General features: G+C 38.1%; 1 protein-coding gene across 2 annotated transcripts in view; it reads right to left on the bottom strand.

The window, feature by feature from the left end:
* LOC127412858 (FRAS1-related extracellular matrix protein 1-like) overlaps positions 1-17,673 on the bottom strand; it is a 58,316-nt gene that overhangs the window by 26,961 nt on the left and 13,682 nt on the right. The window contains exons 3-18 of one of the 2 annotated variants that reach the window (XM_051649540.1): positions 14,480-14,574; positions 14,012-14,325; positions 13,152-13,348; positions 11,551-11,874; positions 11,032-11,140; positions 6,176-6,307; positions 5,424-5,768; positions 3,786-3,928; positions 3,416-3,612; positions 3,148-3,238; positions 2,889-3,056; positions 2,419-2,627; positions 1,229-1,322; positions 878-1,130; positions 447-650; positions 164-349 (exon numbers count right to left, since the gene is read on the bottom strand). In XM_051649540.1, coding sequence (XP_051505500.1) covers positions 164-349; positions 447-650; positions 878-1,130; positions 1,229-1,322; positions 2,419-2,627; positions 2,889-3,056; positions 3,148-3,238; positions 3,416-3,612; positions 3,786-3,928; positions 5,424-5,768; positions 6,176-6,307; positions 11,032-11,140; positions 11,551-11,874; positions 13,152-13,348; positions 14,012-14,325; positions 14,480-14,574 — 3,061 coding nt within the window. Of the gene's footprint in view, positions 1-163; positions 350-446; positions 651-877; positions 1,131-1,228; positions 1,323-2,418; positions 2,628-2,888; positions 3,057-3,147; positions 3,239-3,415; positions 3,613-3,785; positions 3,929-5,423; positions 5,769-6,175; positions 6,308-11,031; positions 11,141-11,550; positions 11,875-13,151; positions 13,349-14,011; positions 14,326-14,479; positions 14,575-17,673 lie in introns of those variants that run through there. The other variant, XM_051649543.1, reaches the window with a different exon arrangement.

Here is a 17,673-nt window from a genome sequence, read left to right as displayed (position 1 = left end):
CCTCTTTAGTTTTTAGAGTTATAAGACTTTCATTTTGGGCATGCATGCCACTGAAACAGGAAATCTTTAAAAACACATTCAAAGCTTAAAGGGATAAAACCAATTAATAAATAAAGTGTTAAATCCAAAAATCCATGGAGGAGACACATGACACTTCACTGACCAATACTGATTCCCATGTTGCTCTTTTCGAAGCCTGGACTGGGCAGGATGTTCTCTATGTAGCCATACTGTGGAGGAGCAACCAGGATGAGCTCCAAATCTTCTGGAGGAGTGTCCTGATCTTCAACTCTCAGATGGGTTACTGTGATAGCGGCCGACCCACCCTCATCCAACTTGAACACCTCTCCTGATGTAAGACAATTAATATAATGTTTACAATGACATGTGGTAACAGTGTATTTCACAAATGTTCATTTCTATATATGTCCTACAATTTCTCTTACCAATAGCAATAGAGGGTGGTTGGTTGTTGACAGGATAAACAGTGATATTAAGGTCATAGACAGGCAGGGAGTTCTGGAGTTGAGGTGTTTGTGCGCCAAATAAAGTGGCCCTGCCATCGCAACAGGAAGGAACTGGCTCTGATTCTCCATCAGAGATCACAAAAGTTATGATGTCATGATAAGGCTGTAGCCCAATCTCTTGTCCTTGGGTGCACAGCATAAATTTGTTATTGCATGGGTTTATAATAACATTATACTGTACATATCACATAAAACACATGCATACAAAGATGGGCAAATCCTCTAGCAGAGCAGTCACTATAGGCATTTTGGTTATACTCGGTTGGAAAATTTGAGGTTGGGGTCAATAGTTGAACTATTGAACAAAATATATAATTATTATTATAAAAATACAATTATTTTCACATTACCTGTGTGCCTATAGGAAATTAAGCCAGCAGTTACATCCGCTTGAATGAAGCGGTCCACCACAATGCCATTTCTTTGAACTACCCCATAATATGGTTGCCGGGCAATCATATACATCAACGTGCTATCATCACTGTCAGGATCTGTGGCACAGATGTAATCTATGGTGATGAGCACTTCTTGTCCCTCTGCACAGGATAAAATGGGTTTCAGACCACGCACAAGGACTGGCACCTCATCATTGACTAGTGTCACCTGTCAAAGTAAGTTTGTAAGACTTCTTCATATGTTTCTGTTGTGATACAATTTTAGATTATGACACGCAAATATACTGCAAGATAAATTACCAGTACCTTGACATGTAGCACAAAGTCAGCAATATTTATCCCATCAGTGGCTATGAATTTAATATAATCTTGATCTGTCTCAGAGCTGTCATGGTGGTATCTGATGGGAAAAATAGTACAAACTAAAGAAAACCCAGATGAAAACAGATCGGCAATGCCCAATGATATTTAAAAGTATTAAATATGAATATATAAATAAAATATAAAAGGGCAATTGACAAATACGTTTCTCAGAGATGAGAAAAATTAGCAATCTTTAAAAAATCCAGTTTAAAAAACATGTGTCAAGTTCGTAGAAATGTAATCTTTTTGTCCATGTTGGTTTCATAAATTTTTGTGAGTATACACAACTTAACCATTAATTTTAAAAACATTTTCAAACATGTTTTTCGAGGTAAGAAATATTTTACAAATAGCCTATCATGAATTTCTGAGTCACGGATATCAAGAAGTTTTCTTAGGGTTCCTACATTTGACCTGAACAAAATGTGCCTTATCATAAAAATGTCAAAATATCGAAAAGGTCGAAAAGGGTCCTGTGTTTTTATTTTATTTTTATTTTTTTTAACATGACAACGAAATGGTTACCTGCATGTTGGTAACACCACGTGACTTATCAAATATTCATATTCTAAAACAAAATAGTTCCACTTTTTATTTTTATTAAGAACAATCATTACAAATTGTACCACTTACACGATTAATTATTTTTTCAAGAATTTCAGTTTAAAATTAGACTTTTTTTTACTGTCTCCAGATGGTTACACCACTAAGACACTTTTTATTTTAAAATATCTAAATGATTTTGAACCTAGATTTTAATATACTGTATTTTTGAATAGCTCAATAGATCTAGACAGACAACAGCATCACGTCATTGACCCAAATACGGTATACATTGTATAAATATTTTTTTAATATATTATCATATAAATATGTATTAATATATAAGTTGTTTTGTTTCTTTGGACATGGTACAATAGTAATACCATGGTTTTTGTTGACATGCACCATGGTATTCTTTGAAGTAACTTGGAGTACCATGTAAATACCTTTAAACATAAATATGCTAATCATTTAATCATTAAATACCATGGTATATATCAAAGTACCAAGGCATTACCATCTGATAGCATCACTGTATCATAGTACCACCATAGCACTTTTTAGTAAGGGTATGTGGAACCACATCTGACCTAACTTTTAGGCTTTTCAGATCCCTCACTGTGAAGGCCTGGCCCGGACTCATGGGGGTGCCATCAAGATAAATATTGCCATGCTGGGGTCCCCTGTTTAGCTGCACACACAGAGAGTCCTCTAGTGAGTCCTGGTCAGTTAGACGAATGTGGTCTTCACTCACTCGGCCCTCTGCCCCCTCATGCACTGTTAACTGCTTCACATACACCTGAAAAGGACAAGAAACACATCCTAGTACTACCACTTGTGTTGGGGGGGCTATTTAAAATTGATATGTATAATCAATAATCTTTCATGTCCAATGCAAAAACGGTGCAAGACATGTAATGTGACAAACTTTAACACTTAGGGGTGTGGGTTTAGAACAAACTCCTAACCCAAAATGTGTGCAGTATAGAAAGCAAGCACCACTAATTATTGTATATACTCTATTATATATTTGGTTTTGGATAGGGTAGATGAGGGCTACCTCTGGTGCAAGGTTGTCCACTGGTAAAACTGTTATGTTGAAGCAGATTCCAGTGGTTGTGCTGCCTTGCTGGTTGGTCACTGACAGGACAAACTGGATGTGCTGGGAGTATGGCCCAATGTCCAGGATGGGTGGCATGTAAGCAACTTTCATGTAATTGATTGCATGCTACAGTGTTTGAAAGAGACATCAGAGAGAATTCTGTATTCAACTTCAAATACATAGGAAAATTATGTCTAACCCTATTTCAGAGATTTACCTGGGTGAAAAGTCTCAGCATTGGGGCATTTGAGTCCTTCTTCAATTTTGGGATACTATCAACCATGAACAACCTTCCTGCATCAGACCCTCTGTAAATGAACACATACATCTCCATAAAGCTCTTTCAAGTATTCAACATCATCCTGAATTATCTTGTCAATTTATGTGCTGCAGGTAAGAACAACTGTTTGAAGTGAATGGATGTGTCCCGTGGATTGTACGTTCTTCTAACAGATTGTTTGGAAAACTGTAGCTTTATTTTATACCCATAGGTGGTGCTGTAGAAGGGTGGGGTGGTGACGGTGTATGTGAGCTCACTATCTGGTGACTCCAGATCAACAAAGTGCAGCTGTTGCTTGGTCAGGAAGATGACATCGGTCTCATTAACAACCAAGTATCTTGTCACACCTGGTGCTTCTTGTGGAGGCTGATCAGGGACTGGCTGAATTTGTATCACAATAACCTGCAAAGATCACCTGGTTAGAGAGTAACCCCATGTAAAGGTTGAGAAGAATTAGATTAGGGAATCAGCTGAAAGAGGATAAGATCTTAGTAACATTTGAATTCCTATTACATAGATAGGCACACTTCACGGATCACTGGGGAAAATCGATGTTCAGGAAATCAAGAAATTACCTGAGGGTCTGAAAGATTAGGAGGGTCATGAAAGTCAGACAACACCACCTCAAAAGAGTCATCAAACACCTCATTGCCGGAGTGACTATAATAAATGATGGAATGGAACAGGTCTTTCTGAAGAAAACGGGTCACAGGATAACCTGAAAAAAAGTGAATCTCTGCTATAGGTATGTCAATGAAAATTCAATATACAAAAAATTCATTTTGATAAAGTCATGGTGACAGTGCTACAGTATGTTGTTTTGAGTTGCTAGTAAGTTCCTATGTGGTTGCTATGGGATTTTTCACCAGTTATATGTCCACTTGGGAAAAATCTGATTGTCAGATCACATAAAAAGTACATCAAGCAGCAAAACTGAAGTTATCATTCAAATCCAAAGCACAAACAAGCAGGAAGAGTTATGCACCGAAGTTTAAAACTTAGGGTTAGGGGTTTGTTCAAAGCATTGCCTTAGCAAACACCACTAGCAGACATTTAATTTAGCATACATTCATTTTGTAAGTCACTTTTATCCAAAGCGACTTACAAAATGAGGAAGGATACAACATAAGCGATTCATCTTAAGGAGACTGTAACATGAAAAGTGCTGCATTACAAAGTTCCAATTGCATCAGAAAAGTAAATTACTAGCAACTAATCAAACAGGGTGACACACAGAATATATGGATTTGGTGATGGTTAGAGGCAGAATGATATATCAGTTTTACCGATTAATCGATGCCGATAGTTGCTTTTTGGAACTATCAGTTATCTACAAAAATCTGTGGTGATAGTTGCAGATGTTTTTGTATTATTTCTCGTGTTCCTCTGTGGCCGACACAAGAGGATTCTGAGGAGGACGGCTTGGATTCTACAGTTTAGCAGTGGCCTCAAGAGGTGAAATAAAAACAAACGTGGGGATTTGCTATATTTAAATCTTTCATCATTAACCCTTTTCAAACATGCAACCAGGTAAATTACAGGAAAATTGTTGGGTTGCATTAACTGGTAAATGTACCACATGTGCTGTTCACACATACCATCAAAATGGACATTTTCATGTACTAATGATACAACTTTGCATTTACCAGTATTTTCAAAAGGGTTGTGTTCACACAACCTCTAATCTGAAAATTGCTGTACATTTTCTGGAAAACGTTGTATGTGTGAAAGGGACTATTGACAATATTCATCCATATTTTTATCCTCACTTCAATGCATATTTTGAAATTGTAATAGTAACAGAGCTAAGTCTCCATCATTTTAAAATAAGAGTCCCTTGTATGTTTTGGGTTTGTTTGTAGTTAAAAGTCCCGCATTATGCACCAAATCTTATTAGTTATAAATTATTATTGGGATTTTGGTTGAACAAACTGCATCTGGGATTTTATTCATTTTGGTCTCTTGTAGCCTCTATGTCTCTGCCCGTCATATTAAAGAAAGACTAAGAATTTGTTTATATTCTATAAATCAATTTTATAAACTATTGATCAATTAATCGTTTATCTGCCTTTTCCACCACCTTAGTTATCGGCAAAATCCATTATTGGTCAACCTCTAGTGATGGCAATCAGCAATAGCATCACTATTTCAAATAACAAATCTGACCATGTACACTGAGAGTTGATAGCTTTGAAATTTTAGCCTGTTCTCACCTGTAATTCCAGGACCTGGCATCTTCATGATTTCTCCTGCCTGAGGAGGTCTGGTGATGTTGAACATAATGTAGTCATCATTGGAGTCCATATCACAGGCTTGTAGAATGGATCCTCTCAAAAGAGCCGTCTGACCTTCATACAGCTCCAGCACCATATTGGTGATGAGGAACGGTGGACTGTCATCTTTGGGCAGGATGTTGATGGGAAATTTATGTCTAGTCTGATGCAAACCATCAGTAATCCGGAACACTATATAATCTTTAGTAGTGTCGCTGTCATCATGGTTGTAGCTCACCACACCTTCCTTAATATCATTTACAGTGAACATGAAACTTCTTCCTCCTATAATGAACATATACGTAGTTATACTATTGTAGATTGTTTTGTACAAGGTTATGACTGAAACAATCGATTTAACAAATTAAAGGTGCTGTAAGAAATGTGTTTAGAATATTGCACATACAGTAAATAGCTCTAATAATATCTCTAATGACAGATATCACTAAAATAGGTGATATCCTGAGAAACCATTCCTGCCTCTGTCATACAGCTGGGGGAGCAGCCCGCACTTTGTTTAGTCAATCAGAGATTGGTCTTTTGTTTTGTAACTTTGTAAAGGGCAGGGTTTTGGAGAGAGGGCATGTGGTTGAAAGGAATGGGCTGGTCCAATTTAAGCATAAGTCTAGCAGAAGTTTGCAAAATGGCTGAAATCACTTACAGCATCTTGAAGCCAAGTTCTATATGTGTACCTCTGACAGATAGTCTCCCATGCTGAAGGCCATCTACAGTAATTATTTTCACAGCTTTCAGGTTGTCGTTGTCAACAATCTGCAACTGATCCCATGTGATTGGACGTGATTGACCTTCCAACAGGCTGAGACCTATTAATATGGAAGGTATAAGAAGAATCAGTTGCATCTACTGTATTTGCAATGCTGGATTTGTGAGTTTTAATTGTAATTTTTGGCTCTCTAATGCTGTTTTCTCCAGGTATAATGCCATAATCAATTAATTTTATCAATTCAGGACTGGTGAGGAGCAGTCCGGCTCCAGTTCAAATTGCAATTTAGTTTGAAAGGAAGCCTCATCAAGTATTGTCTTAAATTGGTCATGAGGAATAAAAATGTCCTTGATGTTTTGACATATACAGTAACAGCGAAAAAACATCAGTGCCTTCCTAAAATCATTGCACCCTTTGCCACGCCCACTGGTGCTTCAGTTCGTACTCAGAGAGAGAGCAGGACCTACTGTGGCCACACTATTCCTGAACACCATAGGGGACCCAAATGGACTATTTTGAATTATTTTTGTATATATTCATGCACTAGACAGACACCTTTGACCGCTTGATACATATCTCATGATGCTTTTAGAAGATGCGGTGTCAAGTTACAACTCTGAAGAGGAGACTCCATTCATATTCATTTAGCTGCTGTGCCTCTTGTTTTGAGCACAAACGCATCATGGATGCGTTCTTTCACCCATCTGCATTACTTTTAATTGTTGGTGTATGAAAAAGTGCTAGATGGACGTCTTTGACCGTTTTGATATGTTTCTGGTGATGTGATGCATCTAGTTCACACCGTGCTTTGGACTATGTGTGTGCATCATTTGGATGTGTCTTTCGTATTTCATCATGTTTTTTTCAGCTCATATCATCATGGATTGCTTGTGAACCAGTCATAATACAATTCAAGCTTTTCAAAGGAACTGTTACTGAAGGATGGGGCTGTTAAAAACACTTGGACCCGATGCAAAACAGTAAGTACACCGTTTCATTCATGAATATTTCTAATGAAATTACTGTTTGATATTTTATGGTGCTGTGTGTTAGCAGTTGTGCTTGAGATGAGCAGTTTAATATATTTGGATAAAATGTGTTGGATGTGCATTATGTGTAAACCCTGAAATGTAATTTCATAATATTGTGGAGCTTGTTCATTCTCTTCTTATTGAGTTTCAAAGATGGCTGATTTCAAGGGGCTGCATGCTGTTAGCCAATCAATACAATGGATGTTTACGTTGAAGTTTTAAGAAGACGCTTAGGACAAAACCACGCATTTTAGACAGAGGGCCAAAGGCCGGTGAAAAATTATCATATATTACTAAATTATGACCAAAATTATTGTTTTGGTGCAAAAAAAAAACCTTAATAATATTATCAGTGGACCTCAGGTAAGATAATAAAACTATTAAAAAAGAGCATTTCAGAATCATAATGAACTTTATTGCCAAGTGTTCTTGCGTACACAAGGAATTTTTTTGGTGATAGGAAAAACAAGTGCACACAGAATATTACAGTGAGACACAGATTATAAAAGTATAAAAGTATATAGAGTATAAATATACATACAAATAATAGGACATATAACAGAATGGCGTATGTACATGTGCAAATGGTAATATAAGTGCAAGGTAGGGGTATGTACAGCTACTGAATTAAATATGAGTGAATTTACATATGTACAAAGATCACCCTCTTTGTCTTTGATTACATCGTGATGGTGCCGCGGATGGCCGCCTCGGTGTGGAGCACTCCTATTGTTTTGATGTTTTTGTTTGTTTGTCCTGTGTTTTCAGCTCAAGGTTGTTTTGACTGCACCAGACAGCCAGCTGTAAAACCTCCCTTCTGTACGCAGACTCATCGTCATCTTGGATGAGGCCGATGACAGTGGTGTCGTCTGCAAACTTCAGGAGCTTGACAGAGGGGTCCTTGGCAATGCAGTCATTGGTGTAGAGGGAGAAGAGTAGTGGGGAGAGCACACATCCCTGGGGGGCACCAGTGCTGATTGTACAGGTGCTGGAAGTGAGTTTCCCCTGTCTCACAAGCTGCTGCCTGTCCGTCAGAAAGCTGGTAATCCACTGACAGATAGACATGGGAACAGAGAGTTGGTGTAATTTATTCTGGAATATAGCTGGTATGATGGTGTTGAAAGCCGAACTGAAGTCCACAAAAAGGATCCTTGCATATGTCCCTGGTCTGTCCAGATGTTGCAGGATATGATGCAATCCCATGTTGACTGCATCATCCACAGACCTGTTTGCTTGATAAGCAAATTGAAAGGGGATCTAGAAAGGGTCCAGTGATGTTCTTCAGGTGGGCCAACACCGGTCTCTCAAATGATTTCATGACCACAGACGTCAGGGCAACAGGTCTGTAGTAATTAAGTACTGTGATTTTTGGTTTCTTTGGGAAAGGAATAATGATTGAGCATTTGAAGCAGCATGGGACTTCACACTGCTCCAGTGATCTACTGAAGATCTGTGTGAAGATGGGGGCCAGCTGGTTAGCACAGGATCGAAGACACGCTGGTGAGACGCCATCTGGGCCTGAAGCTTTCCTCGTCTTTTGTTTCCGAAAAATGTGGCTCACATAATCTTCACAGATCTTAAGTGCAGGTTGAGTAGCAGGAGGGGGGAGGAGGGGGGTTGCAGGAGGTGTTGGTGTTTGTGTGAAGTGAAGGTCAGAGTGGGTGTGGGGTATGAGATTGGGCCTTTCAAATCTGCAGTAGAACACATTCAAGTTGTCAACCAGTTGTTGGTCCACCACAGGGTTGGGGGTAGGAGTCTTGTAATTTGTGAGTTGTTTCATGCCACTCCACACTGATGCAAGGTCGTTAGTTGAAAACTTGTTTTTCAGCTTCTCAGAGTATCTTCTTTTAGCCACTCTGATTTCATTGTTCAGTGTGGAGTGGCTTGATTGTGCAAGACTTTATCCCCACCCCTGTAAGCATGCTCTTTGGCCTGATGAAGCTACCTGAGCTCTGCTGTAAACCACGGTTTGTCATTGTTGAACTTTAAATAAGTCCTAGTAGGAATGCACATATCCTTACAGAAACTGATATATGATGTAACAGTATCTGTGAGCTCATCCAGGTCTGTGGCTGCAGCCTCAAAAACACTCCAATCCGTGCAATTGAAGCAGGCTTGTAGTTCTCGCTCTGCTTCATTGGTCCATCTCTTTACAGTCTTTACTACTGGCTTGGTTGATTTTAATTTCTGCCTGTAGGTTGGAAGAAGATGAACCAGACAGTGATCAGAGAGTCCCAAAGCTGCTCTAGGGACAGAGTGATATGCATACTTTATTGTTATGTAGCAATGATCCAGTATGTTCCTGTCTCTGGTGGGGCATGTAATGTGCTGTTTGTATTTGGGCAGTTCACGTGTGAGATTTGCTTTGTTAAAATCCCCAAGAATAATAATAACTGAGTCCGGGTATTGTTGTTCCATGTCTGTGATTTGATCAACCAGCATTCAAACATGCGTTTGGCGCGATATACACACTCACCAGAATAAACGAGGAAAACTCCCGCAGCGAGTAGAAAGGCTTACAGTTAATAAAGAGCACTTCCAAATTAGGACAGCACATCCTCTTTAACGTTGTTACATCTGTACACCAACTTTCACTGATGTAAAAGCATGTTCCACCACCTCTCGTTTTCCCCTTTAACTCCGCAATGCGATCTGCTCTGAACAGCTGGAAGCCCGGTAACACGCTGTCCAGAATGGCTTCACTCAGCCAGGTTTCTGTGAAGCACAAGGCAGCAGAGGTTGAAAAGTCCTTGTTTGTGTGGGTGAGGAGATGTAGTTTGTCTGTTTTGTTAGGAAGAGAGCGGAGATTCGCAAGATGAATGCTCGGCAGCGTTGTTCGAAAGCCCCACCGACAGAGTTTGATCAGCGCACTGGCTCGTCTTCCTCGCCTGCGTCACCTGAACAACAAAGCCGCGCATTCAGACATTCAGACTGGCAGGTGAAACACCATCTGGGCCTGAAGCTTTCCTAGTCTTTTGTTTTCGAAAGACCCAGCACACATCCTCCTCACAGATCATAAGTGCAGACTGAGTAGCAGGAGGGGGGAGGAGGGGGGTTCCAGGAGGTGTTGGTGTGTGTGTGAAGTGAAGATCAGAGCAGGGGATGGGTGTGAGACTGGACTTTTCAAACCTGCAGTAAATCACATTCAGTTCATTAGCCATTTGTTGATTCTCTACAGGGCGTGGGGGAGGTGTCTTGTACTTGGTGATGCTTTTCAGGCCTTTCCACACAGATGCAGGATCGTATGTTGAAAATTGTTTTTTCAGCTTTTTAGAGTACAGAAAAATTCACCGACAGAATAATAATAAGTGAGTCTGGGTGTTGTTGCTCTGTGTCTGTGATCTGAATAGCTAGCTGTTGCAACATTGCATTCACACATGCTTGTGGCGGGATGTACACATTCACCGGAATAAAATAAGAAAACTCCTGTGGCGAATAGAAAGGCTTACAGTTGATGAAGAGTGCTTCTAAATTATGACAGCACATCTTCTTCAACACTGTTACATATATACACCAATTTTCATTATGTAAAAGCATGTTCCACCGCCTCTCGTTTTCCCCGATGATTCCGCAACACGATCCGCTCTGAACAGCCGTAAGCCCGGCAGATGAAACGTGCTGTCCATAATGGCTTCATTTCATGACCCCTTTAAACATTAATTGTATTGTGCTTGCAGCCCTCTACCTTGCAAACATACTTTTTATGACAGTGTTATTAAAATAAAGTAATGGGAACAGAGTGGATGTAGTGTGATGTATACAGTATGAGAAAGTTGCATTATACAGTACATACCCATGTTCCATGATACCCTTGGTGCATTGGTATCAGCTGTCCTGACTGACACATGTACCATCACAGGCTGGCTCTTCTCAAAGTAGAAATCATGCACCTCAAACTCTACCTAACAGAAATGAACAATTAATGACTTGAGGGATAGGTCACCCAAAAATGAAAAATCTGTCATCATTTACTCACCCTTATGTTCCAAACCCATATGAATTTCTTTCTTCTGTGGAACACAGAAGGAGATATTAGGCAGAATGTTAGCCTCAGTCACCTTTCACTTTCATGATGGTGAATGGTGACTGAAGCTAACATTTTGCCATCTCTTTCTGAGTTCCACAAAAGTCAAAAGTCATATAGTTTTGGAATAAAATGAGGGTGAGTAAATTATGACAGAGTTTCCCTTTAAATGCAGGATAATAGTTAAGTAAACTTGAAACTTAAGCTTAAATTCAAAGCTTGAGTTAGCAGAAAGAAAGGGATATTTTTTAGAGCAACTTCTGTTGAAGCTCATGTTAGTACTGTTACCTCATAGTTCCGGCGCTGTGTGTGGCTGGAGTTTGGTGGCTGGTAGCTGATCAGCATATCATTGAGATCCACCCAGGTGAAGGAGGAGATGGGTTTGGTGTGGTCAGACAGATGGGTGATGAAGCCCTCACTAGGAGGTTTAGTGATGTTAAACACCAGCCTCTGGTTGGGCGTTTCAGTGTCCTCCGCATCCAGTGTCGCCGTGGAGAGTGGAGTCAAAATGAACTGGTCCACCTCCAAGATGAACATGGACATAAAGGCAGGCTTGGGTGGCTGATTGGGCACAGCGTCTTTAATGGTCACAGGGATCCAGGCCTGCTCTGACTGGAAGTGATGTGGATGGAACAATTGTGATATCATTTATTTACCCTCATGTTGTACCAAAGCCATATGACTTTCCTTCTTCCGTGGAAGACAAAAGGAGATGTTAGGCAGAATGACAGGCCCAGTCACCATTCGCTTTCATTGTATGGAAAAAAGATGCAATGAAAGTAAATGAAGACTAAGACTAAAGGTCCCATTACAGCCTATTTCAAGCAAAATCGAAAACAGAATGAGTGTGACATCATTGCGAACAAATTCAGGCCATAAAGAAGCTGTTATTTGGTTTGTTTTGATGGTTCAAAACAGCTCGGCAGCGCAGACTCTAAGGAAAATGTCTTACCGGCTGGTAAACACCTTCATACTGCCACTGGTCCATGTCATCGTTGGGTGTGACCCGGTGCTCCACCTACTTTGAGGCTGACAGCTAAGTTTGTTCTTCAGTCAGTTAAGATCAGTCAACATGAACACACTGGTGTGCAGAGTTCTAAAGCTGGTGCAAACTTACCTACATCTATATGATCATTCACGTAAAGGTTTTTTCGAAGACCATGTTGTGTTATTTTTTTTTTAAATTAGTATACAAAAGGAATCAAATTTACTGAAATACTCTTAAGTGCCAGTTCATGCTGTTGTTTGATATGTTGCTTCATATGTACCTTCTGCAGCTGAAAGCAAGCTGAATTCACACATTTACATTTGAGTTTCATCATTCTTTTGTCTGCATTTTGCTCATTTACACCTGTTTGGTACCCTATTATACACCCAACTTTGCAGTAGTATCAAAGTCATCATAAAATGCAATAATTGATGGTAACTGGTGCATATTATGGCAGCATTTATCGTGTTAGCGTTTTAGCATCACGAATGCAGAATGTAAACATGACAAATTACACATTATATACTGTATATACAGTACATTACTTTAAATCATCATTGATTGATTAAAACAGCATATTTTACTGATCTCATGTGAATTCTACTCATAGAATGAGGTGTGTGGTGATTGATAACAGTGCGTCCTCATATTTAAATTATTCTAAAAACGCCTCCCCAGTGCCGTGGCCAGTGTCTGAATGTTAACAAACAGTATACCATTTCTTGACTGTTTTGAACATCTTTTTAGCTCTGAGTGAAGAATGAAGTAGAACTTTGCAGCGAGTCTACTGGAGCCTTAACATACATGCCTAATGTCTCCTTTTGTGTTCCATCAAAGAAAAGTCATACTGGTTTGGAACAAAAAGTGGGTGAGTAAATCTCTTTAATTGTAGGATGTATACCTGGATGATGCTCCTGCTCCTCGTGTCTGTGAGGTCCAGTCTAATGGCGATATAGTCTATGTCTGGAGATGGAGGGTCAATATGATGGTAGCGAATGCCCATCATGAGGAAATCACTGCAGGGCACTTTGATGATTTTTAGCATTTTCAGTCCCTTTAGACAGTTGTCGCTCTTACAGTGAGCTCTAGCTTTATTGTCTGCAGGGAGGACAGCGGAAATTGTCCAAATTATTTAAATCAAAAATAGATTGATTGCAACCATTTAATTTTGACCAGATAAATCAAACAGGTGTTTAATTGAAGTCTGTTATGTATTCAAAATATTTTTAAGTATTTTCATGTATTATGAAAAAATACTGATAAAAAAAACATCATAAAATAAAACAAGAAAAAGTGGTAGTAAAATGTTTTAATCATAAAATGCCATCTGCAAAATTCCATTGTCTTCCTTCCAGTCCAAACAGGTTTAAATATACAAAATAATTTTGTTTTTACTTTGTACATAATATTTTGTGTATTTATAGTAATTGTAAAATATATTGTAGTAGTTTAATTGTATTTAAATGTAATAAAGTTCCAAGCATTTTGTTGATCCCTCAATTGGAATTGTGGCTACTATAGGTGAATTATAATTGATTGGAATATTTTAACAGCCTTTGGGCTTACATTTGACATGAATTTGAGTCAAAATCAAATCAAATCACATTTATTGTCGAGACAGTATGTAGTGTATACAGTATACCCTTAGCCATGATGTTTGTGCAACTGGAAAATATTTCATAGTATACTACTGTACTTCTCAATCAGCAAATCCAATAAATTTGGTGTGCAAATAGTGTGCATTGTTTGTTCCAATTTTACCCAGTTGTCTTCGCAGAGGAACAAAGCTATCTGGTTCATCCCCTCTTGGTCCTTCTGGTTTCTCAGGCTCTCCAGTGACCAGCTGACCATGACCAGGTAGATGTGTCTCCAGAGTAGTCACCCAAACTGTGCACTCAATATTATGTCGGTGCTCATAGTGAAAGGACACCACATTACCATCCATAACATTGGAGAGGCCATAGAACTCTGGCACCTCGAGACTCTGTGGTCCCAACTTAATCACATTACAGTCAGGTTCCATTATTTCAATATGAAGAGAGAACACCTCAGTGTAGGTTTCTGTCTCTGAAAATCTAAATAACAAACCTTTATGAAATGTTCACATTCACAACAATAACAAAAAAGTCCAAATTAAATATTCATATTCTATTCAACTTCTATTGCAATATTGAACAAATGTACTATTCATACAATAATATTAGTTTAAAACAGCATGGAAAATCATACCTGTATAGACGAAGTTTAACAGTGTCCTCTTCTAAGATAGGACATCCATTATGAGTGTATTTCACTTCGCCAGCAAAAAAGTGACAGTCAAAAACCTGTCAAATGTGAGAAATATAACAGAAAATAACAGTATTACAAAGTATTACAACACAATCTTAATACTGGAGCTGGTGTTCTATATCTGAGAAGATGACGAATAACAATAAACATAATTTTATTTAACATCAGATTTTTAGCTTAAAATGTACTATGTCAAGTACAGTAGTCACCATTGCAGTTGAGTTTTTCATCATTTTTAATCACATTTTAACTTTTGCACCATGCTGCATAAAATAGATTTAGATGAAATTCCTGACAATGCTAGCCAAACAGGATGGAATGTTTTTATGAACCTGAAATTCAATGCATAAATCTTAAAAATAGGCTTTAATATGGACATGAATAAATTATGCAGATTACTGTGTAGCCTACTATTTATTATTTAACTTTTTGCCTATTTTATTTATGCTGCTGTTGTATTTGTTGTCCCTTTTGAGAAAACCATTTACTATTATTATTATTATTATTATTATTAGAGAAGCCAATTATTCATTGAGAACTCATATTATACTTATGTTGTTTTCGGTTGATACCGTTAGGCCTATTGTGGTTTGTGGGTTAAATATTGAGGTCCATGCATCTGTAAACAAGATAATGATTAAAATGTATCCAAATTTCTTTGTTAGCAGAGTAGATCCAAACTGTTTATGCCTCGTCACGCTGGTCAATTATTTAAGAGGAGGATAGCGTCGAAAGTTCCAGTTTGCTCATTGCTCACACTCATTTGTGGCTGTGGTGGCATCCAATATTATGGCGTGGTGGTTGTTATGGAATTTGGAACCAGCCCTTTGTGACATCTTAAAGCTTGGAATTTTTATAATTTTTTTTTTTTTTTATATAATTTTATTTATTAATCACACATTTGCACATATACAGTGAAATTCTTTTTTTCACATATCCCAGCTAAGCTGGGGTCAGAGTGCAGGGTCAACCATGATACAGCTTTTTCTGGGTTTTTGGACTACAAGCTGAACAGCTCTATAGCTGCAGGCCTGAGATCTCCAAATGGGGGCGGAATCGCCAAAAGAGTGTGGGGTTACTCCAGAAGGGGGCGTGGCTACTACAAAAGGGGGTTGCTCCAACTCCAGTAGGGCGCTTCACTTCCAGTCATGGTTAAGGTTCAAGAAAGGGTTAGGTTAGGGGCTCACTATATCTTTGCTGGCAGTTTGGAGCTCTGCCTGCAGCTATATCCTTCCCCTTGCATCAGGAAAGGCACATATTATATGATTCTTGAATGCTTTTTTTTTTTTTTTTTTTCCACATTACATTTCACCAATTGGTTTAACATAGTTATGGTTCACAACATGGTTTGAAGTATTATTATCTACACTTTCATGTATCAAATGCTTCTATCTAAAGGTGTACAAAACAAGCATAACAATCAATTTGTCATAAAAAAGCCTATATCTGCAGTAATTTTCCAAGAGTACAGTAGCTGCAATCTCCATTTCCACATTTAAATACTGTACTGCACTAATGTCATGATGATTTTTTTCATTTGAATGATTAATTAAACAATGGATCAAACAAAGACATGGATTGTAGATTGATTATTGACAGGCTGCAGAAGGAATACTGGAATATAGAGGTTAGTAGAAAGTTAGGGGAACGTTAGGAGAATGTTAGGGGAACATTTTCCAAAAGTAAAGGGAACGTTATCTTTCTGCGAAAGCAAAAAAAAAAAAAAAAAAAAAAAAAAAAAAAATTCTTGGCTAACCAAAAAAGAACATTAGAATATCTGTTCTCGGAACATTCTGATAACCAAAAACTGATGTTCCCAGTATGTTCCGGGAACCAAAAAATGTTAGCTGGGTTGTAGGGCTGTTTTCACAGGATGTGTTTTTGCTTCTTTATCTTTGTCCTCCTTGCCTAATACTCATCTAATTGTTTGTTCTTGCCTAATACTTAAGGCTGCTGGGTATTTTGGGTATTTATCTGCTAGTGTGGCATGGAATAGTAATTAGGATTTAGTAGTAAGTGTTGTTTTAAAATTAATTAATTAAAATGATTTTAACTTCTACCACGCTTTTCTGTCTCATCTGGATGTTTATGGAAATTTGAAGTATACTTTTTAAGGATTTTATATTGTATGAAAACACTACACCATATACTGATAAGTTGTGTAAAGGTAACTCTTTAATTGTCTCTTATTAATGACAAACAAAAGCATATAGGCTCATTTAAATGGTTTGTATTAGTATTAATGGACCACACAGGTTTATAGAATTAAATTATTTGTGCAGTGTATTGAGGATCAAATTAAGCTGAAAGAAACAGCTTATATTTCACATTTTACAGCAATTATGTACCAAAGTGTTAAACCAATTTAATTTGAAAACTAGTATTGAAAATCAAAATGAGTAGAAAGAAAATAACTTTAACCATAATGTAACACCGTAAAAATGTATTTACTATAATACAATACTAACTAAACAACCAGTAGAGTAGTGATAAATGAAAATGTGTGTACACTTTATACTGTAGTTAGTGACTATTTTAAGCTATTAACAGTCACCACTACCAACAACAATCAGTCTTTAAAGACTAAAAAAACTTAAAAAACCCGCTGGGACCAACATTGTTAACTAGGCAAGTAAAAAGACCACAAGTGTGGGTACTGGGACAGGCCCAATGTCCCACTTAAATTTTGAAAACAAATAAGCATATGTTATTATCATGGTTATCATAAACATATCATCGTGGTACACAGGCCGATGACACAAATTGACACAAATTGTTCATTTGGTGGCAATACAGCCAATTACAGCGTTGATTACAGACCCCCATTTAACTACACAGAGGACAACAAGTGTGCCAAAGAAACCACAAAATCATTGATCGGGGGAGATGCAGGTCTCATTTACTATTATATTACAATAGTAATCACAAGTAGTCTTTTGAAATATATAAATATAACCCTGATCTGTCGGGAGGCCGACAGAAAGCCACAGTGTCAAATTCACTTGAGTTTTAGCAGCCTTCAGTTTCCGCTGCTTTCTGAAGAAGGTCACAATTACCAGCCTGCAAAACAGATGTGTTGACCAACTATGTAATGAATCACAGACCATCCATCACAAACCTGAGGTGAAAAGCAG

Source organism: Myxocyprinus asiaticus, chromosome 2, assembly GCF_019703515.2.
Source record: "Myxocyprinus asiaticus isolate MX2 ecotype Aquarium Trade chromosome 2, UBuf_Myxa_2, whole genome shotgun sequence".
NCBI classification, from domain to species: Eukaryota; Metazoa; Chordata; class Actinopteri; order Cypriniformes; family Catostomidae; genus Myxocyprinus; species Myxocyprinus asiaticus.
Note: the sequence above shows the minus strand (reverse complement) of the source record. Positions and strands in the feature narration are given on the sequence as shown.